We start from the raw sequence: 27,958 nt of genomic DNA on the forward strand, positions 1-27,958 counted from the left end.
GTGCTGTCTGAAAGGAAAAACTGGAAATAAGAGCAATAATTACTTACTGGGGAGTCCCTGGGTGGTGCCGTTAATGGATACAGCTGCTAATCAAAAGGTTGGAGGTTCAAGCCCACCCAGAGGAGCTTCAGAAAAAAGGCCTGGCAATCTACTCTAGAAAAATCAGCCACTGAAAACCCGACGAGTACAGTTCTACGCTGACACACATGAGGTCACCATGAGTTGGAGTCAGCTTGATGGCAACTGGTGCTACTTACCGCTATTGAGTCTTACCAGACACTGTTCTCAGTATCGTCCCTCCCTACATTCACTCATTTAATCCCCACGACAACTCTAAGAGGCAGATCTTTTATTATCCCTGTTTTACAAATGAGGAGACTGAGGCCCAGAAAAGGTCAGCTACATGCCCCAGGTCCCACGGTAAGTGGCGGAGCTGAAATCTGAACCCACACTGCCCAGCTCAAAAGGCTGCACCCCTGACCATTAGACTACACTGCCTCTTTGTCCAATAAATAAGGTTCCTTTAAAGGTAAAATATCTTCAGGAACAAATGATCTCATTTTTTTTTTTTTTAAATAAAAAATTTTCAGGATATATAAAAATTGAGAGAGACACAGAAAGTCAGCTTATCCCACTCTCCCTTTTACAGATGGGAAACTGGGGCTCAGGTAGGCAGAGACCTGTCCGCCCATTCCTCTTGTTTCCGTGTATCTGCGTTGACAACCAAGCGATTGATTAACATTCTTGATGTTTCATAAAAGCACAGGGTGTGACTGTACTACCTCGGTTGTAGTAAAAGCACAGGATATGAGTGTACTACTTCAGTTGTAGTAACAGCAAGAGTTTATTAAGAATCATAAAGTAAAAGTCAACCCATGGATTCTTCACATGGAAACAGTTACAAAAGGCAGCTGGGGAAGTGGTCGACTCCCACAGACAGGGCAGCTGGAATGGCCCATCTGGAAGGTTTCATAGAGAACACTGGGTCGCTGTCCCCATTGTACAGAGGGCATGTATGCAGGCATGACCTAGTGACTGTCCAAGAACACTATTCCAAAACCCCAAAGCAAACCCACTGCCGTTGAGTGGATTCCGACTCATAGCAACCCTATAGGACAGAGTAGAACTGCCCCATAGAGTTTCCAAGGAGTGCCTGGTGGATTTGAACTGCCAACCTCTTGGTTAGCAGCCATAGCACTTAGCCACTATGCCACCAGGGTTTCCAGAACACTATTATGTATGTATAATTGAACTCTTGTAACCTCAGTGGCTATATTTGCAACTGCAGTATAAATGTGAGATCTCATTTCGCTTCAGGTAATTAATATTTGTTAATGTAAAGGTGTAAAATGTAAAATGATAATGGTAAACTTACTGTATTCCACCTGCAGCACAAGATGGTTCCCAGCTCCCCACGGAGGGGACATCTGAGTGTTTTTGTCTACCCAGTATCCCTTTAACAACTGGGATCATGCCAATCCTGAAGCCCCACCTCCCTGCCCCACAGAGTGTGCATATGACCCAAGCTGGGCCAATCGGGGTCCTATGAAGGGGTTGATTGGTATTGAGAGGGGTCTCTCTCTTCTTCTGCAACCATGACCCAGAAGGACACCCAAAGCCTGCACCATTTCTCCCGGCATGCAGAGCCAGCCTGAAGCCAAATCCAGAGAATAGCAGACCCAAGAGATGAGACGGAGATACCACCTGAGCCTGGATCCAGCTACACCTAAGCTGGCCACACCCGTACTTCCAAGCTCTGAGAACAAAGCAATTCTTTTTGCTTCAACTTATGTGAAGTTGCAAACAATACTCACACCTCAAGGTCTTACCAAAGAATCATATTTCCCATATCACCCTCAGTCACTGGCCATGTAACCAAACTGAAAAGGTGCTAGATTTAAAGGAAACTGCCATTTTAAACAGCAGGCATTCTCTCTCTGTGGTTCCCTCTCCTTCTGGCCCCACCCAGCCAGCCAATGGAGGTAGAGGGACTAAGCTTGGACAGGCAGAATGGAGGAGACCTCTGGCCATGGAACACATGTTCTTTTGCATTTTCCATTCTGCTGCCCCACAGGAGACCCCTGAACACTGTTGAACCATTAAAACCCAAACAGGCCCAGAGAAAAATAGCCCAGTGACAGGGGTGTCAGTGCCAGGCAGGGTGCAGACAGCAGTGTTAACTGGTGACACTAATTAAGATATGAAGGAAATGACACTTATTGCACATTTACTATGTTCCAGGCACAGCGCTGACCCTTTTAGAAGACAAATGGAATGCCTATACCTTTTTAAATGATGATCACGCCTATTAACGCTCAAACCCTACCTCCTGAGAATGCATTCTAAAGAAATAAAGCAACAGAACCGAAAAAAGGAACTATGTGTATTAAAATGTGAATTGGAACATTATTTGTAAAAGTGAAAATCAGAAGTGACTCAAAAGACCAACAACAGGGAACATCTAGAACATGACAGCGTAGTTATGAAAAGGTACAGTCTGCCATCAGAAAAAAAACCTTCACTACAAAGGACTATGCAGCCACAGAATTTTCGAAATTATGTTAACCTAGAAAAAAAGCCAACCAGAGCAGGACTTGGAGGCTGAAACTGCAGCAATGTACAAAGGCAGGGAGGGCACACACAGAGGACTGGTAAGAAGATCAAAAATGAGACCCTCATCCTGGGGTGACAGGAGTTTTTTCCCTCCGTATTATTTTTTTAAATAAAATTTTCATTTTGAAATAGTTTCAGATTTTCATTAGAGTTGTGAAAGACAGTCCTGAGAGTTCCCATATTCCTCTCATCTGGGTCCGCCTATTGTTAACATCTTTCGTGGCTGCGGCGCGTTTGTCAAAACCAAGCAGCCGACATGGGTGCCTCACTATTAACTAAACTCCACACTTTATTCAGAGTCTACCAATTTTTCCCACTAATACCTTGCTCTGTTAGTAACATTTCACCAGTGTCTCAAACCATCACTACGGGTCCAGAGATGTATCATGGCTCATTCAAAGCCACACGTTAAGTCACTGACCCAGGGCCCAGACCCAGCCCATCCCAGCCGGATGCGACACTTGGTGAAGTATGACATGACTCCCAGACAATAAAGAACCCAAGGAGAATTACCTGTACCACCTCCTTCACCAGGGTCTTGTCTGTGCCGGTTTTGGCTCGCTGCAGCCCACTGACATTCTCACCGATCCACGTAATGAGGGCAAATTTGGACCTCTTGCTCATGGCGTCCCCAGTGGTGAAGCGTACAAAGGCAAACAACCGGACATCATCTGTGGCCGACAGCAGAAAGAAGGCACAGTGCTCAGTTAAACATCACAGACCATTTTCCCGAGGAAGACGCTGTAGCCACAAGGGTGCCCAGGGCAGCACGCAGGTGCCCAGCCCCAACCCTGAGGGCTCCTGGGCTGTTCTGCAGCAATGCCAAATGCAGAAGGCAGAAGGGAGGTGCTCATACATTGACCTTGGCCAGCATTCTCCTGACAAAAGCACCTCAGGCTTCAATGTCCGTTTCACAGATGGGAAATAGAGGTTCAGAGAGGTTGAGTGACCTTCCCAAGGTGGCCCAGGCAGTTGGAGGCTGTGCTGGGATCTGAACCCAGGTCTCTCTGGCTGCAATGCCTTCATATGGTCAAGTCTCAAATTTTGGATCTTATTTTGGGAACAGGAGTTTATCAACTCTTCTTATCCTCAATCTTGGAGACTCTGCTTGGAATGGGAAAGCCGCAGCAGCCCACCATGAGGAGAGAAGAACTGAGCTGCGGCAAGATGTGGGGGAGGGGGATGACGAGGAAGCAAAAGAAAGTGGCCCTGATTTTGGCACAGGACACAGCTCTAGGCCCAATGGCCTGTTCTCAAACAGCTTGCAGTTGCTAGTTGAGAAACACTCAATGAGACTGTGAAGGGGAGCTTCTAAACACTAATGTGCACTGGAACCCCTTGAGGATTCTGACTCGCAGGTCTGGGGTGGGGTCCAGGGTCTGTATGCTTAACAAGTTCCCAGATGCTGCTGTGGCTGCTAGTTCACAGACCACACTTGGGAGTTAAAAAAACAAATCAAGACGCCTTTCTTCCTAGAATCTCTCCTGGGTACCTCCATGCCAATCCCCAGGTGGAATATAGTTTTACACCAGGACACAAGGCCACGAACCCTCTGAGCCCAGAGCAGATGCAGGCCTGGAGATGATGACAAAGTTCACTTCCACACCTGCAACAACAAGCTCCGCCCTCTAAACGGGTCACCGGCCAGGTGTCCCAGGGGAGCGAAGCAGCAGCAGCACCACACAGCTCTCAGCAGGCAGACCACGGGACAATACATGTGGTTCACATTCCAGCCCCAGGTCAGGCGGCTGGCTCCCCAATACTTATTTCTTAAAGAGAACATATCACCATTTGCATTGGCACAGCACTTTTCAGTTTATAAAACTTGTTTATATTTCATTATCTCATGTGGTCTTCAAAGTGATGTGGTGAGGTAGGTGGGGCAGGGGAGGGGCCATCATCTTCATCTTCACCATCAACATCCAAATCACCATTTGACAGATCAGAGCCCCAGCCCAGAGAGGCCCCACAATGTGTTCAAGGTAACAACACACTGATGACAAAGCCAGGTGGAGGTCAAGGGTCAAGACATCTCAAGGGTGTCTGCCCAGCCCCCACCCCACGTGGGAGTCTGGAGGGCACCCATCATGGCAACACAACGCAGTGGGACAGAGAAGAAAGGATGACCCCAGAGGCACGTCACAGGCCCAGTCAACAGCGCCGGGTGACTGGATGAGGGAAGTAAGGGAAGGGGAGGCCGGGGGAATCCCAGGGGACCACATAATGGTAACAGGCAACAGTCTGGCTCAACTGCCAGCTTCCTCCCCAAGAACTCTGACTCGATTACTCAAACCTCTGAGCCTCGGCTGCCTCACCTGTAAAATGGGGTGATTTTACACCTGACTCATCAGTCGGCCATGAGGACTACATGCAGAAGCTATGGAACACACCTGGCCCAACCTGTGGCAGTACCTTCCCCCAGAAGCTATTACCACAAGACAGAGCTATCAGGTGACCACTGAGCACCTGAAGTGTTGCTAGCTGGCTCAGGAACTGAACTTTTAAATTCTAATACCACATGTGGCTGGTACAGACCCAGTGCATGGGGAGAAGCCTATTGGGTGGAAAATGTGCCCTCAGCATCTGTGTTTGGGAAGCCAACAGCACTGTTTTGAGTAGAGTTGCCAGAGGAAAAGGGGGACCAGCACCAAAGTGTTTCATTAAACCGCTGGTTGTAACCACAGACAGCCTTGGTCGGAAGGGAGCTGGGGCTTCCGGTCAAGACACCTCACACACGTGAATGCCAAGCAGGGATGGATTACCCAATAAGCACAGTAGGGACGGGCTTAACTGTGCTTTCTTACTAATCTGTAGTGCACAATTTCACCCATGTAAACTACAGATTAGTAAGTAAGCACAACTAAGGCCGTGCGTACCTCGCTTACTGTAAACTGGTACATACTGTGCTTATTGGTTAATCTGGCCCTGCAAGGCAAAGAAGTAACAGAACACACCAGAACCTGTTTCCATGGCAACCCTCTGTTTCTCATTTCCACATTGATCAGTGTGGATGCTCGGGCTCCCATGACTGCATGTGGACCTGAATGCCCCATCACTGGCCAAAGGACCCATGGTGGACACTTGCTGGCATTGCTCTGGGCTGACCCGTCTCCTGTAGACTCTGATCCTCTGTTCAGCCAAGTGTTGAGCATTCCTGTCAATGCAGCTCCCTCGCTTCTCTTCTTTTCACACAACACCACCTTCACGGCTATGGCCCACTTCTCCATGCAGAGCTACACCTTTTCCAAGGTCTGCCCTCTCTACTGGCTGCTGAACATCTCCACAAGGACATCCTCTTTGTGCCTCCAACTCCATGAGCTCCTGCTCTGTCTCCTTCTGACCTTCGCCAGCACCCTCCTCTTGTGGAGCAACCCAGGCCTTCTCCCAGTCAAACCACTTTCCCAAGAACCCAGCCCAGGACCTGGCACAAGATAAACACACAATGAGCAAGTTACCCCACCCCACCCAAGGACACTGGGGACCTGGTGTCCTTCTAAAAACTTCTAGAACCTGCGGACCTTCTAGAGCCACAGACCAATGTCATTTAAATTATCATGGGGGTGGCACATTCTTCTAGGTGGCTGTTTGGTGCCAATCTGACAATGGCCTGGCCAACAAGATTGCTGATGGACATGTTTTTGAAAATTCAGGAGTCACATGCTCACAAATGTTTGCTGAGCAAGGTTCGGCATAACATTGGAAAGTCAGCTTTGTCTGAGGTGAAAAATCTGTTCAACTGAGCAATATTTTCATAGTTGCCCAGGCAGATCTGAAGCCTCTCTCTCTCCACTACTCATCGTGAAGGAGATTCTAAGCCCATTTGACCTCTGACTGGTCAGTACAAGAGGAAGTTCAAGTTCTTAGTGCCTGGTTTGGCCCCCTTCCATCTTCCATACAGAACAGCCAGACTGAACACAAACACGAATATGCAGCCAAGCACCACAAGAACACTGGGAAGCATCAAAGTCCCATATCTACCCCCGCTAAAACCACTTTTCGAACCCACCAGCTGCAGCAGTCTGCTTCTGTAAAGATTACAGCGTTGGAAACCATATGGGGCAGGGCAGTTCTTCTCTGACCTATAGGGTCACTATGAGTCGGAACTGACTTGATGGCAACAGGCTTCTGGTAAAACCACCCTAGTGCACAAGGAAACTGTGGGTATATCAACTGAAAGGCATCGCTAAACTTCATCATATATATTATATATGTTGTGTGAGTGTGTGTCATGGATTGAAGTATGTCCACCTAAAAAGATATATTGAAGTCCTAAGCCCTGGTACCTGTGAATGTGACTCTGTTTGGAAACAGGGTCTTTGAGGATGTTATCATCAGTTAATACAAGATCATATTGGAATAGACTGGGTCCTAATCCCATCTGAGTGGTGTCCTATAAAAGAGGAGACACAGAGACAGAGGAAAGACTGCCATGTGAAGATGCATCCAGAAGCCAAGGAATACCTGGGGCTACCAGAAGCTGGGAGAGAAAAGGGAAGGATCTTCCCCTAGAGCCTCTGGAGAAAGCACAGCCCTGCTGGCACACTGACTTTGGGTTTATACTATCCAGACTCTGAGACAATACATTTCTGTTCTCATAAGGCACCCTGAGCTTGTTCCGTTAGAGACCTCAGCAGAGCTCATCTGCTGATTCCTCTGCCATTCACCCTCAACCTACTGCTCGGCAACCTATTAGAAACCCATCTCCCCCCTCCACCTCATAACAGCTCTGTGACCTGGAATGCTGAATGTCTCTAGGTCTCAGTTTCCTCATCTGCACAATGGGTCGTATACCTACCTCATAAGGTGGTTGTGAGGATTAAGTGGGGGAAAAAAATGAGTGGGATGGGCTTGGTTGTTGAGGATGATGGCTATTTTTCTACCCCACTTCTCAAATGAAGCTGCCCTTCAGAGGTCCACAGTGGGTTCCTAATTGCCAAACCAATGGGTGGCCTCTTCTCTGTGCTCCTTCCTAGTTGAACTCTCCGTGGCGTTGCACATCGTTTTCAATTCTGTCCTTGAAATGCTCCCATCCCTCAGCCCCAGGACATGGCACCATCTTGGTTCTCCTAGCTCTGATTCCACCTTCCACCTTCTTTGCTGGCTCCTTACCCCCTCTGCCGCCACACACACATCGCCCCAGGTTCTGCCTCATCCTCCTCTCTCCCCCTACACTATCTCCCCTAGGGAATCTCCACTATCAATTCCAAAGTGTTGTTTGTTCATTCACTGAGTGAATATCTGAGTGTCTACTGTTTTTTTACTGTCTGGGAGTTGCCTTCTAAACACTGGGAGATTTAGGTGTCCTAGCCCCTGCCCTCACAGGCTTCTGAGTTGCTCACTGGTCTGTCCCCAACTAGACTGGACATTTCTTGTGGGCAAGGTCTGCAGCCTATTCCCACCCACCTTGCCCTGCACCTCACATACCTCACACAGTAATGTTTGCTGAAGCAACTTGGCATATGGAGAATGCCAGAGCCAGGCAGGTCAAGGCTGGGTGCTTGTCTGATTCCTTTGCTCTGAGCCTCAGTTCTCCTAGCTGTAGAATAAGGTAACGTTCTGTATCCAGTAAGCCTCCACTGGCTTCTCTGGGTTTCACAGCAGGGGCACCCCTCGACATACACACAACTATGTGCCTAGATATCTATTCACTCATTCCATAACCATTTCTTGAGGGCCTACTATGTGCCAAGCACAGTGCTGAGCACTGGTGGATGCAACAATATAGACAAGGATTCTGGAGATCACAGAGGTCAATGGTTATTGAGCACTTACAATGTGCAAGGCACCGTTCTGGGCGCTTACACGAACTGACACATTTCATCAACCCAACCTCTCAGTAAGGTGAGTACTGCTCACAACCCCATTTACAGACGAGGACACTAAGGCTTAGAGAGATAAAGTAATAAGGAGCCAGACAACTCTTTCCCTGTCCATCGGAGAACTAGTTAAGTCTAGAGCAGTGGTTCTCTACGTGTGGTCCTCAGATTAGCAGCATCAACATCATCCTTACTAGAACTTACTAGAATTGTGAGTTCTCATATTTCACCCAAGACCTACTGATTCAGAAACTCTGGGTTTGGATCCGGAAATCTGTCTTTAACAAGCCCCCTGGGAATTTGATGTCACCAAAGCTTGAAAACCCTGATCTAGAGAAAGTGGGCAAGAAGAGGAAACGGTGGGGCTTTTAGTATGGAGACCTCGCTCCACCCTGGTAGAAAAAAGGGTGAGACAGAAGGTTCTTGAGGGCAAAAAAGCTGAAGTGCTCAAAGTCAGCAATCACCCACTTCGTTCCCACTTGCACCCCTTTCATTTTAAGGAAGTTATCATGTAAAGATGCTTCCTGAATAGTCCTACTTTCAATACTATAACTCGCAGAATGAGAGGCATCTAAGCGTGGTCCCTAAGCATCTCACCACCAGAGACCACTGGGACTGACTCCCAGGAACTCTCCCTTCCCCCCAAACTCTGCCTCCCAAGAGAAGGAAAGCCATATTTAGAAAAGAAACAATTGGAAAATGGCACTAGGTAACAATTTGTTCTTTCTGTATTACCTTTAGGCCTTCTACCTGACAACAAGCCAATATAAACAAGAGTTTGTCAATGCATCATAAAAAGCCCATAAAACCTCATCTCCAGGAGACATCAATCAATAATAAAGCAAGGTCAGGACAACTGTTGGCTCCCTTTTGGTAGACACCATGGGCTCAAGGCCAAGGTTGACCGTGTGTTAGATGTTTCGCATTTGGGGACTATGATCCCTGCCCTCCCACCCAGTGTATGTCTTATCCATGAAGACTTGGTCCCCACACAACATTAATAAAATTCTACTTGCAAAAGAACTTGGCTCTTTGATTGGTCTGTGAGGTCTCATTATTGATCAGTGATGGACCACTGTTGTTAAAGAGCTTCTGGGCCACCCCAACCCCACCAGCTTTAAGGACCCCTAGAGTCTCTGGGTAGTCCAAACAGCTACGGTGCTCAGCTGCTAACGGAAAGACTGGATGTTCGAGTCCACCCAGAGGCACCTTGGAAGAAAGCCATGGTGATCTACGTATGAAAATCAGCCATGAAAACCCTAGGGAGCAGTTTTACTCTGCTACACACGGGGCTGCCATGAGTCAGAGTCAACTGGATGGCAACCAGTTTTTATTTGTTGTTTTTTTAGAGACCTAGAAACCCCAGGCAGGGCCCACAGGCATATCCAGTTCATCTCTCTAAGGCTCCTTGGCCCTCATTTACTAAATAAGTTCCTATGTGTCATTGAGTTATCACATGGAAAGTTCTCAGGATGCTGCCTGCTGCATAGAGTAAGCGCTCAATAGACGTTAGCTATTGTGGTTTTTACGTTCTCTCCCCTAGGCCCCTTCCTCCCTCTGGCTCTCTTCTCTTCCCCCTGGGAGTCCCACCACTTTCCCTATCTCTTGCCCATCTATCATCTTTACCACCTCTCTTACCTCCTGCCCATCTGCGTCTCCTCCTTCCATTGCTTCCTTCTTCCTGACTCTCTGTCTAGAGTTAGAAAGGGGGCGATGGATTTGGGAAAATAAAGGGGTAAGGCAGGGAGCAGAGTTTGAGTACAAGGGTGTCAGGATTGAATTATGTCCCCCCAAAAATGTGTGTATCAACTTGGTTAGGCCATGATTCCCAGTATTGTGTCGTTGCCCTCCATTTTGTGATTGTAATTTTATGTTGAGAGGATTAGGGTGGGATTGTAATACCACCTTTACCCAGGTCACCTCCCTGATCCAAGATTAAAGGGAGTTTCCCCAGGGTGTGGCCTGCACCACCTTTTATCTCTCAAGAGATAAAAGGAAAGGGAAGCAAGCAGAGAGTTGGGGACCTCACACCACCAAGAAAGCAGCACCAGAAGCAGAGCGCATACTTTGGACACTGGGTCCCTGAGCCTGAGAGGTTCCTCGACCAGGGGAAGATTGAGCACAAGGACCTTCCTCCAGAGCCCACAGAGAGAGAAAGCCTTCCCCTGGAGCTGACGCCCCGAATTTGGACTTGTAACCTACTAGACTATAAGAAAATAAATTTCGCTTTGTTAAGGCCATCCACTTGTGGTATTTGTTATGGCAGCACTAGATGACTAAGACAAAGGGAAAAACAGCCTGAAAGAGGCAGAGGAGAAAAGATGAACAGGGGGACCAAGAGGGATATGCTTAGGAGCTAGAGTGACAGGGGAGTTGGAGAAAAAAAAAACAGACTAACAACAAGCAGTGGAGAGAATGACAACAAAGGGGATAGGAAAGGAGAGAATGAAAAAGGGGGGACTCAGGTGTCTCCAGAATCACCAAGGCCACAAGGATGAGCTGCTGTAATATTCTCCCAAAGATTACAAATGGCATATAATCCCCACCATGCTCTTAGGGACCTCCTCTCCCTGCCCATTCCCACCCAGACTTGAAGTCTTCTAAGGCTCAAGGCAATCAAGGTGCGGCAGATTCTGACAGATCTCACCAGCGTCCTCACTGGGGTGACCCTGACACAGGGTCCACACTGCCTGAGGGCTCCTACCTCCTCCCAAAAGGGACTCTAGTTTTTGCCTCTCCCTTCCTCCAAAAGTCAGTCCTGGCTGGTGAAGGACAAAACTCAGAGACACTGAGGATCTGGTATGGAACAAGAAGTGGACAACTTTTTTACACTTTTGTAAGTGTTTTGAACAACTTTTTTTGTTACATACAAAACACAAACTAGGTGTAGCATAATTAGAAATACAAATAGGCAAAAATAAGGATCCCACCACCTAAATGACCACTGTGCACTCTTGATTCGTGTCCTTCTGGTCTTTTTAGCTACATTTATGCCTGTCCAATTCTTACCACCAATAACCGCCCCGGGCACATAGTTCTTGTTAGCTGCAGCCAACTCATGGCGAACTCATGCGCAATAGGATTGGACCATTGTGATCCACAGGGTCTTCACTGGCTGATTTTTTGGAAGTAGACTGCCAGGCCTTTCTATCCTAGTCAGTCTTAGTCTGGAAGCTCCGCTGAAACCTTTTCGGCATTATAGCAACATGTGAGCCTCCGCTGACAGATGGGTGGTGGCTGTAGATGAGGTGTACTGGCTGGGAATCGAACCAGATTCTGCAACATGAAAGGTGAGAATTCTACCACTAAACCACCACTGCCCCAAAAAACCAAACTCATTGTGTCCAGTCAATTCCGACTCACAGGGACACTACAGGACAGAGTAGAACTGCCCTATAGGGTTTCCAAGGAGTGGCTGGTGGATTCAAACTGCTGACCTTTTGGCTATCAGCCAAGTTCTTAACCACTGCACCAGCAGGGTTCCAGGTACATAGTAGGCATTCCATAAATATTTGTTGGTCAACATAAAAAAGGGCGACAGAACTAATTGTTTCATAATTTCCATCTAACACTGAACTTCAGAGCAAGATAAAGGAAGGGGGAAGGGGAAGGCAGAGAGGAAATTACCTCAGAGCTTGACAAGATTCTGCAGCTCGCTCTAAAGCTGACCTTACCTTATATAGACTCCCTAAGAGGTTATGCAAACAAGGTTCACTAAGAAAAAAAAAAAAACCCACACACGAAAAAGCTGAGCTGTCAGCTTCCACTGAGTGAGCGCTTGGAGCTGGTATGAAAGGGAACCACAGGAAGGAGTTCTCGCATCCTGCCTCATAGAGCAGGGAGGCAGCTGGGCAGAGGCCAGCAGAGGCTGGTGGACTGCTAGCAGGGACTCAGGAAGTGAGAGGGCAAGTTCGTGAGAAGGAAAATGTCCTGTCTGGGACTATGGCGGAAGGAGAACTTGGGGGGGTGCTGTGTTTCGGTGAAGGAGACTAAGGACTGAGGCTGGAAGGAAGAGGGTCCTCCTTGAAGTGAGAGCTCTAACTACTCAAGGGCTGATGTCACTTACTCTCCTTTTTAAAGTGACTTTTATTTACTGTTTCTCTCGACAGGTTAAAAAAAAAAAAAAAGTGCCACCTTCTTACTAAAAAATTTTTTAGAAAATACTAAAAAGTATTTTTAAAAAATAAAAAAATCCATTTCCCTGAAATAAAATCCCTGTTTACATTTTGGCTTATTCCTTATAGAGAATGGGGGTAGTTTTTATTTATGTGATCTATACTCTGTGTGTGTGTGTATGCAGATATGTATTGTTGTTGTTGTTGTTGTTGTGTCAATTCTGAATAGAATTGCTCCATAAGTTTTCCTAGGCTATAATCTTTGTGGGCGCAGATCGCCAGGTCTTTACCCTGCGGAGCCACTAGTGGGTTCAAACCGCCAATCTCTCAGTTAGAAGCTGAGTGCTTAACAATTGTACCACCAGGGTTCTTAATATGTAACAGATATACATATATGTATATATATATATGTATGTACATACATGTGTATACACTGTATATATTTTATACACATATGTACTACATTTGAAATCACACTGTACATGCAAATCTTATGTTTGCTCTGCCAACTCCCCAAAGCAGTCGACTTCACAAATGATTCCTTCCTCACTGAATTTTCACTAAATGTGAAATGACCCAACTTTCCTAGTTTGCAAAGAACATAAGAAAATGGGATGCAAGATAGCCAGAGGAAAAGGAAAACAATTACTCCAGTAGAACCATCGGGGAATAGGTTGATCTGCATACCCAAATTATAAGGATGTCTAATGGCTTTCCCTCTATGAGAAAGCAACGAACTTTTTAAAAATTAATTTCTACTTCCTTAAATGGAAGTCAGTGAGTTGTATGGGAAGATCCTCAACGAGATGGACTGACACAGAGGCTGCAACAATGTGCTCAAACAAAGCAATGACTGTGAGGATGGCGCAGGACCAGACATTTTGTTCTATTGTACATTGGGTCGCTATGAGTCAGGACTGACTCAACGGCACGCAACAACTACTAACGTACACAGCAGCGGATATGACCAGCCCCTGGAGGTCTGAGTGTGCACTAGCACAGCGTGCTACAACAGGAGACAGCAGGGTACAATGGACTCGGCGCCTGACTGCCAGGGCCCAGGTGGCCCTGGCACGCACTGCTTTGCATTCTTGTAACTGCTTTTTATAATTTGCTATCTCCTCCATCGTTATCAGTCAGTCATTTGACAAGCGCTATTGATAATCTAAGATCCAGGGACTTTGCTGAATGAGGGACAATTCCCACCCTCAATAACTACACAATTACAAACAAAAACAATGTAAACATGATAAAATTAATGCTATAGCCAAGAGTTATCACAGCGCATTATGGGTAGATGGGAGTCCCTGGGTGGTGCAAGTGGTTAAGCGCTCAGCTGCTAACCAAAAGGTTGCAGGTTCAAGTCTACCCAAAGGCACCTATGAAAAAAGACCTAGAGGTATACTTCTGAAAAATCAGCCATTAAAAAAATCCCATGAAATTGTACATTTGAGAAATGTTCAATTGATAAATGTGTTATATATATTTTTTACAACAATAAAAAAAAAAAAGAAAGAAAACTCTATGGGCTGTGGGGACCATGGTCCTGGGGAACATCTAGCTCAATTGGCATAACATAGTTTATAAAGAAAATGTTCTACATTCTACTGTGGTGAGTAGTGTCTGGGGCCTTAAAAGCCTCTGAGCGGCCATCTAGGATACTCCACTGGTCTCACCCCTTCGGGAGCAAGGAAAAATGAAGAAAACTAAAGATACAAGGGAAAGATTAATCCAGAGGACTAATGGACCACATCTACCATGGCCTCCACCAGACTGAGTCCAATACAACGAGATGGTTGGTGCCTGGCTACCACCACTGACTGCTCTGACAGGGATCACAATAGAGGGTCCTGGACAGAGCCGGAGAAAAATGTAGAACAAAATTTTAACTCAAAAACAAAGACCAGATTTGCTGGCCTGACAGAGACTCGAGAAACCCTGAGGGTATGGCCCCCGGACACCCTTTTAGCTCAATAACGAAGTCACTTCTGAGGCTCCCCCTCAGCCAAAGATTGGACAGGTCCATAAAACAAGATTAGACTAAAAGGGCACACCAGCCCAGGGGCAAGAACTAGAAAGCAGAAGGGGGCAGAAAAGCTGGTAATAGGGAATCCAAGGTTGAGAAGAGAGAGTGTTGACACATCATGGGGTTGTTAACCAATGTCATAAAACAAAATGTGTACTAACTGTTTAATGAGAAACTAGTTTGTTCTAAAAACCTTCATCTAAAGTACAAAAAATTGAAAGAAAAAAAGAACCCTACAGGGCACAGTTTTACTCTGACACACATGGCACCACCATGAGTTGGAGTCGGCTCAGGAGCAACTAGTATAAGATGGGCATTCCTGTCTCTCTTTTGTGCTGACGTCACCATGTGTGGTACCACCAAAGAGCAAGGCAAATTCAAAAACTCACAACTCCCAAAACCATCAGAAGAGCCAGGTCTTCAGGCTCTCACACTGCCTCTGCCCACTGTGTGACAGTGGCCTAGTAGCCCCCCTCTCTGATCCTCAGTTCTCTGTGCTGTGAGCTGGCTTCTCAGTCTCTGCCTCAGAGCCAGCCGGGTGGCGCAGGAGGAACAGAGGGACAGTTTTGGTCCCCGTGGCTGTTCACAACAGTCCTTGGGAATGCCCACGGTCAGCACCAGGCTGACCCCCTTTACTCATTTATTATTCTTTTATATATTAATGCACAGGAATACCCAAGAGAGAAATGGCTTTTCTTTAGGTACTCATTTCTCCTGAGAAGGTTTAAGGCAATGAAACATCGACTCGGGTACCAGCTCTGAGCCCAGCACTGGATGAGGCCAGATGGGAAACAGCTGTGGACACCGTGCTGCGTCTCCACCCTCAGTCAGGTGGGGAGATAGAAGGGCACCCACTGAGCCAAGGCGGCATGATAAGCTTCACACAAGTGACCCAACCTCCCCCGCAGTTTCCTCATTTGTGTCACGAGTGTATTAATCCTCACTAAACTCCATCGATAGTGTAAAGCTCTCAGAATTGGGGATGGCACATAGCAAATGTTAAATAAGTTAGATATTCCCCAAAGGGACCCCTGTACCCTGTACCCATTAGGCAATAACTCCTCTTCAGTCCCTGCCCCTGGCACGCACTAATCTGCTTTCTGTCTGTATAGATTTTTCTATTCTGGATATTTTATATAAATGGTCTTATACACTATGTGGCCTTTTGTGTCTGCCTTCTTTCATTCAACATGTTTTCGAGGTTCATCTACGCTGTAACATGCGCCAGTACTTCCTTCCTTTTTATGGCTGAGTAATATTCCTTTATGTGGATAGATAGATCACACTTTGTTTATCCAGTCCTCAGTGGATGGACGTTTGGGTTGCTTCTAGCTTTCAACTGTTATGAACAGTGCTGCTGTGAACACTCGTGTACAAGTTTTCATGTAAATACATGTTTTCAATTCTCTTGGGTATATACCTAGGAGTGGGATTGCTGGAAGGGACCCTAGTGGTGCAGTGGGTAAAGTGCTTGGATGCTAACTGAAAGGTGACCAGTGCAAACCTACCAGAAGCTCCATGGCAGAAGGATGTGGCAGTCTGCCTTCGTAAAGATTATAGCCCTTATGGGACAGTTTCTACTCTGTCCTATAGGCTTGCTATGAGTCAGAATCAACTCAACAGCAATGGGTGGTTTGGAATTGCTGGGTCATATGAAATTCTATGTTTAACCTTTTGAGGAACTGCCAGACTTTTCCACAGCGGTTGTACCATTTTATATTCCTACCAGTAATGGACAAAGGGTCCAATCTCTACACATCCTCTTCAACACTTGTCATTGCACTTTCCTTCTTTTTGACCACAGCCCTCGTAGTGGGTGTGAAGTGGTATCTCATTGTGGTTTTGATTTGCATCTCCCTAATTACTAATGACAAGCATCTTTTCAGGTACATATTGGCCACCTGTATATCTTCTTTGGATAAATGAGGTCTTTCCTCATTCTTCAATTGGGTTATTTGTCTTCTTATTCTTGAGTTAAGAGTTCTTTATGTACACTGAACACTAGACCCTTATTGGATATATGATTTGAAGGCTTGCTTTTTGCTGTACCCTCTGCCTGGAGCCCTCCTCACGCAGATGCCCACCTGTCTGACTCTCTCACCATTCAGAACAGTGTCACCTCGTCTTTAAGGTCTCCCTGTCCATCCTAGTAGCACAGTGGTTGACAGCTCAGCCACTAACCGGAAGATCAGCAGTTCAAACCCACCAGCTGCTCCTTGGAAACCCACTGGGGTAGTTCTACCCTGTCACTATAGGGTCACTATGAGCTGGAATCAACTCGACAGCAATGGATTTGGGGTTTTTTTTGTTGTTGTTGTTTTTTTGTCCACCTGGCTGGGGGGCCGCCCCCACAGTCTGTCTTTAGTTCACTGCTTCATTTTATTTTCCTTATGGCACTAATCACATTCTGAAATGATCTGATTGGCTAACTTGTCTTTTATCCATCCCTGTGTCCTTAATAGAATGTAAGTTCCATGATGTCCACCACTGAACCCTCCCAGTATCCAGAGTGCTTGGCATATAGTGGTCCTCAATTCATATCTGTCAAATGAATGAGTAGATAAAAATCACCAAGGAAGAGACGAAGTTAGTTTTCCAGGATCCAGGGTCAAATACATGGCAACCAAGAATTGTCACATCAAAAACAGAGCAAGTGGGTCCCAGATCAGGGCTTAAAGAGCTCCAGGGAGTGACGCCCAGACTCTGTCTTCGGGTGGGGGTCCCAAGGGGGTGTGACTGCAGGGGGTCACACAGGGGGTGCTTTCTACCCTTCCCAGAAGCCCCAGTGTGACCCAGAGACCCCTGGCCTGCCTGGAGCAGATACTTCCTTTATTTGTAAACAATGAACAATACTTTGCACTTTACAGGCAGCATGGAATTACAGCCAAAAAAGGAAGAAAATGACTTCAGGTCAGATCAACTGGCCTCCAGGGAACGTCCTTTCAGGCAAAAGCAGTGAAGTCAGAATTTCGCCCAAGGAAGGATCGAGGCATTTGAGGCATTTGAATTCTCCTGCGGTGCTGACCAGAGAGACCTTCACAGGTTTTCCACTTCAATGCAGGCAGAAAAATTCCCTGCAAGCAGCTATTCCCACAGGAGCAAGCTCATTCGGCTGGAGGCACAGGCCTTAGATCTGCCCATTAGCTTTCAAGAAAAGAGCTTGCCTTTGCATTCCTTATGAAAACCTGTATGTGTATCACAAAGTTAAGTTGCAAGTGTCAGGTAGCCAGGGGGTGTGACAGAAGCACAGGTGCTGGGCTAGAACCACAGCTCAGCCATTGGGCAACCTTGGGTGAATGCTTTCACATTGCTGAGCCTCAGTTTTCTTATATGTGAAATGGGACAGCAACAGAGCCTACCACATTGGGCCCTGGTGGAGACGAAATGAGATTATGATAATATGACTATAGTAGCCAGAATAACAGCCCCCAGAGTTAAAAGCTTGGCTGCTAACCAAAGGTCGGCCGTTCAAATCCACCAGCCACTCCTTGGAAACCCTGTGGGGCAGTTCTACTCCGCCCTACAGGGTCGCTATGAGTAGGAATCGACTCGCCGGCAAAAAGTTTGACTTTTTTTAATAAAGATGTCCACATCCCAATTTCTAGAACCTGTGAATATGTCGCCTGACATGGCAAAAGGGACTTTGCAGGTATGATTAGGTTAAGGATCTGCGATGGGAGATCATCCTGGATTACCCAGGTGGGCCCAGAGTAATCACAAGAGTCATTACAATCGGGAAGCAGGAGGGTCAGAGTCAGAGCGATCCAGCGTGAGACTCGACCTGCCATCGCTGGCTTTGAAGGTGGAGGAAGGGGCCCTGAGCCAAGAAATGCGGGCAGCTCTAGAAGCTGGACAGTGCGTGAAAATTGATTTTCTCCTAGAGCCTGCAGAAATGTATGCAGCCCTGTCAACACCAAGATTTTGGACCTCTGAGTCCCATTTTGGATTTCTGACCTCTAGAATTGTAAGATAATATACTTGCGTTGTTTTAACCCACTAAGTTTTTTTTTTTTTTTTTAATGACAACTTTATTGCTGGCAGCATTTAAAAAAACAAAAGGTCAACTTTTACATCAACGACAGATAGGTATGCTGAAGAAACCAACATTAGAAAGATCAAAATGTTTTTGTCAAATATATTTACAACTGGACCAGATTATCTGTTTTGTTTGTTAACACAATATTAATACTTCTTTTGAGAAAAACTTACATATGGAATAAAATTACGTAATGTTGAGGATTTTTTTCTTTGTAACAATTCAGTAGTCACTGTTTGTTGGGAAATTGTTTTTTAATTTTGTAAAATAACTTGATGTCAGTGTTGAACTCCTAATTAGAAGGAATGCTTAATACAGCATCTTGTATAATTTGAACTTCTAAATGTAAGACTATATTATTTGAAAAGATATAATATGTAATTCCTAGGTAATTTTCACATCTTGAAATGTGCTCATTTATTGGGGTAATGGTGTTACATTTTTATAAAATTTTCCGATCCTTTTTTTCGAATTTCTTGAAGGTATTTTACTTAAATCATTTCCATCAATTGAATTGTTCCCATTGCCTTTTTTTTAATTGTACTTTAGATGAAGGTTTACAGAGTAAATTAGTTTCTCATTAAATAATTACCACACATATTATTTTATGACACTGGTTGCCAACCCCATGACATGTCAACACTCTCCCCTTCTCGATGTTGGGTTCCCCATTACCAGCCTTCCTGTCCCCTCCTGCCTTCTTGTCCTCACCCCTGGACTGGTGTGCCCGTTTAGTCTCATTTTGCTCTATGGGGCTATCTAATCTTTGGCTGAAGGGTGAATAAACTACTAAGTTTTTGGTAGTCTGTTATAGTAGCAACAGGAATTAATACAATGACCTTCAGACAGTACCTGGCACAATAAAGTCCCCAGTCTTAGACATTATTAACATTGCTATTAATTATTGTCAAGGAAGTGCACATAAGTGCAAAGAAGGTGAAACAAGAATTGGTGCAAGAGGGAAAGTGAGATGACCGTGAACTAAATACAGAATCAAAACCAGCATCTAAGGGACGTTAATTTCAAAATGCACTGATGAAATAGAATATACTGAGGTGGCCATCCCTCTTGTCCCACACACACATACCCGTCTGCCTTCAGAAATAGGTCGCTGGGGACCCACCGAGGCCACGGAGCTGGATCTGCAAAGCCAAATGCATAAGATTAAGTCTGGGGGAATGCAGGGCTCAAGAGAGACCTGGGCCTGAGCCAAAGCATCATGTGGCCAGGGCGCTGAGCTGACAGCTGCATCCTGGTGCTGGGCTGTGATTCCAGCTCAGGAGAGCAGGTCTTCCCAGGCTGGCTTGGCTTTCAAACGTCTCTGGCCACTGTCATTCATTCATTCATTCCTGGACATGGAGAACTCCAGACACTGTGCTAGCTGCTGACAATGCAGCAGAGAGCAAATCAGACATGGTTTCTACCTCAAAGGAGGTTAGACTCTAGCAGGACAATAAACAGACACAGGGTGCCATAGGGATGCCACCACAGGGGCTTGTAAGTGCCTTGCCTTCCCTCTCCACCTCTGATGTCAGGCACAGAGGTAGCCGGTCTGGGCACACCACCCTGGAACCCATTCAGTTAACCACTGATTAACAACAGTACTCTCAGTAATTTATATTTCCAACATGCTTGTTTGAGAGAGAGTAATAGTTAGCACCTAAGGAGGACTTGCCAAGTCCCGGAGGAGCCCTGGTGGCACAGTGGTTAAAGTGTCTGGCTGCCAACCAAAAGGTCCACTCCGTGGCAGAAAGATATGGCAGTCTGCTTCTATAAAGACTCAAAAAAAGGAAAACCTACAGGGCAGTTCTACTCTGTACTATAGGGTCGCTAAGAGTCAGAATTGACTTGATGACAGTGAGTTTGCGTCTTTTTGGTTTTGCCGTGTCCCGAATACAGTCCATATTATGTATGAAATCAGTTAATCCTCCCAGCCCTGTGAGATGGCTCCCATGATTGTCCCCACTTTCCAGTTGTGGACACTGAGGCATAGAGAGGTTGAGTGACTTGCCCAGGACCACATAGCTCATACGTAGTAGAATTGAGATTTGAACTGTGACAGCCTCAGTTCTCTAAGCAAGAGATAAAGGTGTGGAAAGTCAGTGATTATCTGGGAAATGCCCATCACACAGGCTACAGCCTATCACCTGGGCTACAGCCCATCACCTAGGCTCCTTCAAGGAAGCAACACACCCACTGGGAGATTGAGAGCTGGCTAACCATGATGGGTGGGGATTCTCCATCGAGGATACCACCATCAAAGAGGCAAAGTTCCTCTTTCCAGGACATGGTGATGGGGTTGAGGAAACAGACATGCACGTAAACACTGTACAACATGGTCAGCACCATGAAGGCAAGGAAGGAATCACAGCAGAGTGGGCATTTATGCTGGGTCTTAACAGGTGTGTAGAAGTCCTCTAGGAAAACAAAATGGACAAGGACAGTGCAAGCAGAGGAAAGGAAAAGGGGGAAGGCAGGGCGACACAGCCCAAGGTAAAAGCTGGGAGCCTCGTACACAGATCTGGGATCAAAGTCCAGTCCTACCTACAGTGCTATCTCAGACAGGAGACGTTGGCTCTGAGGAAACTCTTCTACGTATAGGTGCCACTGCATTTATTACCACCCACAGAGGAGAGCAGTTAGATGAGCTAATAGAAGTGAAGCCCCCACACAGTGCTTTGTGTTTGGGCGTCCACGAGGTCAGGGTCGTGTGTGTCGGGGACGTGTGTTTGAGGGGTTAGCTGGCTGGCACCCAGTCGCAAAGGGCATTGCATGTCATCTCCAAGCATTTGGACCTTATGGGCCAAAGCTACGATAGGTTCTTAAGGGGGGTGACAACGTGAGTGGATCTGAAGCCTGGATTGCGAGTTCACTGGGGCAGGGAAAGGGTCCAGCTCAGCACTTGGCAAAAGGCTTAGCACATATAGTAGGCACTCAAAAAATGTCCCTGTGATGATCAAGGGTGCAGCCCTAGGAAATGCCCACACTTAAGGGGCAGGAGGGGGAAGGAGGTGAGCAGAAGGAAGTGAGACCGAGAAAAGAGAGACATGAAAGGAGAACCAAGCGAGCTCAGCAGCACAGAAGCAGAGGTGGAGGTCACTGGCAATGCTGGAGGAGGGTGAAGAGGAATAAAGACAGAGTAGCAACCATTGAGTTTGGCAACCAGAACATTACTAAATCTCCAGATTACCAAAGACTTCTGCAGGGGCTTCTATGCTCTGGGTGTAAATAGACACCAGAATGTAACAGGCTGAAGAAAGAATGAGAGATGAGGACGTGGATACAACATTTACAAAATTTACAAATAATACTTCCAAAAATTCACCATAACTCCTGAGAATTTTCAAGAAGCAAAAACTCGATTCAGCTCAACTAATATTTACTGAAATGTCCCTGGGCGATACAAACAGTTTACACTCAACTACTAACCTAAAGGTTGAAGGTTCAAACCTACCCAGCAGCACTGAGGAAGAAAGGCCTGCCGATCCACTTCCTTAAGGATTACAGCTAAGAAAACCCTATGGAGTACAGTTCTCCTCAGTAATACATGGGGTCAATATGAAGAATACTTATTGAACATCTTTTCTGAACAAGTGACATCTAACTTATCAGGTAGAGGGACATGTAGCAAACTTCACCATGGGAGACACAGGTACAAACACAAAAGCAAGCACAAATATCACCAAGAGGTGGGCCAAAGGATCTGTCACAGAGCCCACGTACCTTAGGATATAGGGAAGCCAAGCCTCCCAGAGACAGGCAAGTGGGAAAGCCAGCAATGGGAGATTGAATAATGAGAAAACTGCAAAGGCAGTTTAAACTCATCAGCCCTTCAGGATATTGCTTTTAAAAAATTAATCCAACTTCACTTTTGGCACAAAGTAGGGGACGCTCCATTAATAATAAACACGTTTATTGAGCATTTACTCCTTACCAGGCAGTGGCCTATGAGCTTTATATGTATCACGTCAATCTACCCTCACAACGGCCCCGTGAGTTATGTGCAATTATTATCCCCATCTTACAGAGCAGGAGTCAGAGAATCTGGACGACTTGTCCAAGGTCACATAGCAAGAGTGCCGCAACACTGCAGTTCAAGGCCAGGTATTGGTTCTACCATAAAAAGCTCTTAACCATTAGGCTATTATTGCCTCTCAACTCTACCATCAGAAAACTGGATGCATTCCCAGATGCCTGGATTCTTTCCAAAATAAAACTGCTTGCAACAAAGTACTTTGGGGTCCATCAATTGGTGAGTGGTAAAACAATGCATTTATACGGAAGAACACTATATGTAGCCATTTTAAACCGTGCTGCGGAAGAAGAGCTTAAGACAGGAAGATGCTCAGAGGTTACAGTTAAGGGGAGAAAAGTTAGCTGTAAAATAGCATCTATACTTTGGTCCCTTTTGGTAACAAAAAGGTACAACTGAAAAAAGAAGAGATCTCACTAAGCTGGGTGGGTGCCTGAATCCTAGGTGGGCAGGGTTTCCCCGGGCAAAAAGCATGTCTTTTGTCATCTTTCATAACTCGCATCCCATCCACGTGGAGAGAACTCCCTGAATAAAAGGAATCAAGACTGGGAGAGATGGCGATAACAGGGGTTGGTTACAGTGTCAGGCTGTAGGTACACAAAGCAGGGTATGGGAGCTACTGGGCAAGACAGTCTGGAATGCCAATCAGCCCGGCCTGGGCTTAATTCAATGGGCAGAGGGGAGCCATAGACGGTTAATGAGCAGGGGACTGACTTGTTTAGAGATGTGCTTTAGGAAGATCTACTCTGGTAATGGGGTATAGAATGTTGCTGTAAAGAGGGAGCGAGCACAAGGAGGCTGAGGGGCATGGACATCTGTTTTTGGTTTGTTCCCCTTCTTCCCTTAGGAAGTCACCCTCCTCTAATCTGTCTCCTGGTTTGGGTGGAGCTTACCTCCCCCTCACTCCAGTTCCTGCTCCAGAGGAGGACATGTGATCCAGGCCTGGCCAGCCAGAGTCCCAGTGACTGGTCCAAGAATGGGCACGTGTCCCCAGCCAGGTCAAAGAAAGTCAATCTGGGGACTTTTGCTGAAATCATTGGCAAACAGGGACTCTCCACCAGGACGGCTGTGCTGGTGGGCTGGAATCTGGAGCTGGTGGTGGCATCTGTACCACCACTCAGAGAGAATCCCCCTGCCCACCCCTGAGAAGGAAGACGGAGGATGAAGGCAGAGCTCAGAGCTGGGAAGAGGGGTTTTGAGTTTTTTCAGCCTGACCTGCAGCAGTGCTTCCCCTGTATTTTCCAATCCGGTAAACTACAGACTGACTTTTTGCCTAGGCTAATCTGAGTCAGGTTGGGTGGGGTTTCTCACTTTCTCCTGAAAGAGCATGGACCAGCATGTATGCACAGGGCTGAGGGGCTAGAGCTGAGTGCAGAGGCAGTGTCGGGGCAGTTGGCAGGCACGGCAGGAGGGAACAGGCACGCCAGGATATCACTTTTAATAAGGGTCCCTGGCAGGCCCCAAATCCTGCCAGCACAAAGAAAGAGGAAGGTGAGTGTTGAGGAGAGGGCACAGCCACAACCCAGACACAGGCGAGCTTCTAGCAAACAGCTCCAGCGGAAGAGAAGCCAGGCCTGGAGGCTGAGGACCATGAGAAGGCGAGGCTGGAAGGCAAATTTATTCTGGAAAACACCGTGGGACAGAAGGCAGTAGCTTTGGGAAGAGGGGAGGGGAAGGAGGGTGTATAGGAAGGAGAGCTCCTGGAAAGGGTGTGCCAGCCCAGGGGAGATGGGGGCTGAGGGAGAAAGAGAACTGGGTGCTGTTTGCAGCTCTTGGGGCCCCCTACGCACCTGTGAGTAGACCTCTGGAAACAGAAAGCCAGAGCCAGAGAAGTGGCCTTTCTGTGATGACAGTGTGGGACCATCAGTCTAGCCAGGATCCTGGCTGAAAACTGGCCACAAAGAGCTCCCCCACCCCCCGCACCACACAAGCAAGCAAACATGTCTTTTGTAACTCACACCCAAACCCACAAGCCTGGACCAGAACCTGCCATACCACTGAAAAAAGCTCCCGGCTCAGAGATGAGCATCTAAACCACTGGCCAGGGGCATGGGCTCCGAAGCCAGACTGCCAGTGCCACCTCCTAGCTATGTGATCTTGGCCAAGTTCTTAACCTTTCTGGACCTCAGTGTCCTCATCTGTAGAAGGGGGCCAATCTCAGTACCTGGCACACAGGACTGGTTTGACAGGTCAAGTTTGGTGGTCAGCAAAGGTCAGTCTTGAGTAAAGTGACTGGCTTTGATCCCACTGTCACTGGTTTACAAGGCTATCTCAGGGCAAAGGAACAAGGTTTTCTGAGAGGAGACATGGCCACCACAACTTGTCTACACATTTGGCCAACAGATGGCTTGGGAAGGCAGACTCCCAGCTAAAGCAGACAGAGGCTTCAGAGCCTCCTCTGCCCACTCACGAGGATCAACAAGCAGCCCGGAAGTATTTTCAGTTCCCGGCTACCACTAGGTCTCCCCACTCCGCTCCTCATCTTTGGCCTCAGGGGAAAGGGTCTGAGCAGAAAGCCACAAAGCCCGAGGGAGGAAGGAAATGCTCTCTGGCCACAGGGTGGGCGGAAGCCCAAAGGCCAAGAGCATCTGCTAGGAATCCTTTGGCCAGAAGTCCTTTCTTCCTCCGTCACCTTCTCCTGCTCTGAGAACAATAGCTTCAGGGGTGGAACCCAATCTGATGGGGGCAGGGGATGGTGGTGGATAGATGACCAGCAGAAAAGAAGCCACGTGGTTACTGCCCACCCCCACCACTGAGTGCAGGGGGATAGTGAAGCTGGCCTGCCAGCAGAGCCCAAACCCTGCTGAGTGTCCTGGTTGAGCACACAATTGAGGGATAAGTTAAGTGTGTGGTCTATTCCACTTGCAAAAGCATTCACCACTGAGCCAGAGGCCTGGGTTCAAATCCTGGTTCCACTAACTCTCCACCCTGTGACCCTGTCACCTTATGAAATGTGAGTTATTATAGACTTTACACTTCTGATATTTTAAGCAATCTTTTTCAAAAAGCAATGAATAAATGCCTGGAGGTGGCCCCCGGGAGAAATTTTAGTTGGGAGAACATTTATTAGGGAAAAGAAAAAAAAACTTTGTACCATCTAGCCCACAGCGGACACTTCACAAACATTCTTTGAATAGAAATTAAATGTGAAGGCTCATTTGGCTAAGGAAGCAACCAAGGCAAGGAGCAGTTATAGGATCCCTGGCACTTTCATACTTTCTGTTTCATACAGTGCTTCGTGTAGCTTATGCTGAGCATTTTAGACACACTGACTCACTCATTCTCACAGCGGCCCTGATATCACAGATGAGGAAACCGAGGCCCCGGGACAGACGGGAAGTAATTTGCCCCTGACCACACAGGTAGGAAGTAGTCACTCTGGGATTCAACTCCAGCCATCTGGCTCTGAGTACAGGCCCTGACCTCCCGGCTGTGCTGCCTTTTGTCTGAAAACATCTGTTTTCAAGCTACAGACCCAGAGACACTAGCATTCTCAAACCTCAGCTTTAAAGGGTGGTTTGGTTGGGTTTTTATTACCCACAACAGGGAGTCTTTTACCTCTATTTAGGGCTTTAGGTTATGCACGCCACATGTTTTTCTTTTTAATGGTTGCACACACAAAAGACAAGTGTGTAAAGTGCACTAGCTTTAAGTATCCAGCTTGAAGACTTTTTTTACATATCCGCACACCTGTGTAGCCATCTTCCAGATAAAAATGTGGAACACTTCCAACCCATATAACCCCCTCCCACTCAGTCATTCTCAACTGCAAGAGGTTGGTGGCTGTTCTAACTTTCTACACCACAGATTAGCTGTCTGTTCTGGAATTTCATGCACATGGAATCAGATGGTGTGTACCCTTTTGTATCTGGCTCTATATTCTTCTAATAAAAAATATGAATATAATCAGCACACAGATAGCAGTGATCCTGGGAGAAAGAAGAGTGTAACTGATGGTTTTTTTCTCCGCTGTTAGCAGCCCGCCTTTGCCTTTATTCTGGCTCACTGACCCACCAAGGCGGGCGGCGGGGAGAGGCTGAAGCTGGAGTTTGGAACTGCACGAGTTGATCGTGGAAAACCAGTGACCCGCAGGGGGCAAAAGCACTGCCCCGCCTACGCTTAAAGAGAGTATTGCTGAAGCAAGGAAGCCAGATGGGCCACCTTTGCTGCCCCGGATGTCCAGAGGGGGAAGGCTTTATTTATGAGGCTTTAAAACGCTCAAATCTGGCTCCTTCAATGCCCCACGCAGACACGCCGATGGAAGCCACCCCCTGTTCCTCCCATTGCCGCCTCTGCCGCGTCCCCTGGGTGACCGGAGCGCCCCCCTACCTGTGCACTGCTGGATGAAGTCTTGATACTCCGCTCCCTGGTCTCCGGGGACGATGGTGGCGCCGTCGTATTTAAAAGTCACCCTTTGGGTTGGGAGAAGAAAAGAATACAAGTCAGCGTTGGGGTTGAACGGCGCCGCGCTCCAGCGGGGATCTAAGGGCGCTAGGCGCAGTGGCTCCGCGCGGTCCTGGTACGGGATGCAGACGACGGCCGGGGAGCACCCGACTCGGCTCCGCGTGGACCGGGGAGAGCGCTCACCAGATGACCGCCGAGCCGTCGTCGCGCACCAGGTTGTACGCCTCCCGGCAAGCCTCTTTGTCGATCCTGGTGGCCATCGCCTCGGTGCCGCCGCGGAGGACCTGCCTAGGAGTAAACGAGCGAGCTGGCGCGCCCAAGCCGCGGAGTCAGAGCGCGGGGCAGGCAGCGGAGACGCGCGGGCGGCAAGGACGCGGCGGGGACGGCGACGGCGAGGACTGCGCTGCTCCGGCTCGGATCGCGGCTGCCCCACTGCGGACGCGCGCTTGGGCCCCGCCCGCCTCGGGCCCGCCCCCCTCGGCCATTGGCCGCGGGCCCGGGGGGCGGGGCGTCCGTGCTCACCGACGGCCAATCCCGGCCCAGCGGGTTGCGCAACTCCCAGGTGGGGGCTGAAATGGGGCTTTTCTTCCTTCTTTCTTCCACCTCCTTCCCCTTCTCTTCTCCTCCCTCCCTCTCCTCGATTCTCCCACCCCCAGCCTCTTCTTCCTCTCCCTCCCTACTCCTCCTTCCCCCTCCTTGCCTCTCCTACTATCCTAACCCCTTCTCCCCCCTCCCTCTTCCCTAACTCCTCCTCCTCTCCCCCCTTATTTCCTTCCATACACCTCCTAGCTCCCTTGCCTCCTTTCTGTTCCCTTCGCCCTCCCCTCTTTCTCTCGCTTATTCCCTTCGCTCTCCTCCTCTCCCTCCTCCTTACTCCTTTATCCCTACTCTGTCCTTATTCCCGCCTCCCTCCCC

At 47.6% G+C, this 27,958-nt stretch overlaps 1 protein-coding gene across 1 annotated transcript in view; it reads right to left on the reverse strand.

Moving 5' to 3' along the window:
- COTL1 (coactosin like F-actin binding protein 1) overlaps window positions 1–27,461 on the reverse strand; it is a 43,150-nt gene extending 15,689 nt beyond the window's left edge. Inside the window, exons 1-3 of the mRNA XM_049864132.1 lie at window positions 27,227–27,461; window positions 26,969–27,051; window positions 3,127–3,284 (exon numbers count right to left, since the gene is read on the reverse strand). Coding sequence (XP_049720089.1) covers window positions 3,127–3,284; window positions 26,969–27,051; window positions 27,227–27,303 — 318 coding nt within the window. The 5' untranslated portion in view covers window positions 27,304–27,461. The remainder of the gene's footprint in view (window positions 1–3,126; window positions 3,285–26,968; window positions 27,052–27,226) is intronic.
- Window positions 27,462–27,958: the final 497 nt, after the last annotated feature.

The sequence above is a fragment of the Elephas maximus genome, chromosome 21 (genome assembly GCF_024166365.1).
Source record: "Elephas maximus indicus isolate mEleMax1 chromosome 21, mEleMax1 primary haplotype, whole genome shotgun sequence".
NCBI classification, from domain to species: domain Eukaryota; kingdom Metazoa; phylum Chordata; class Mammalia; order Proboscidea; family Elephantidae; genus Elephas; species Elephas maximus.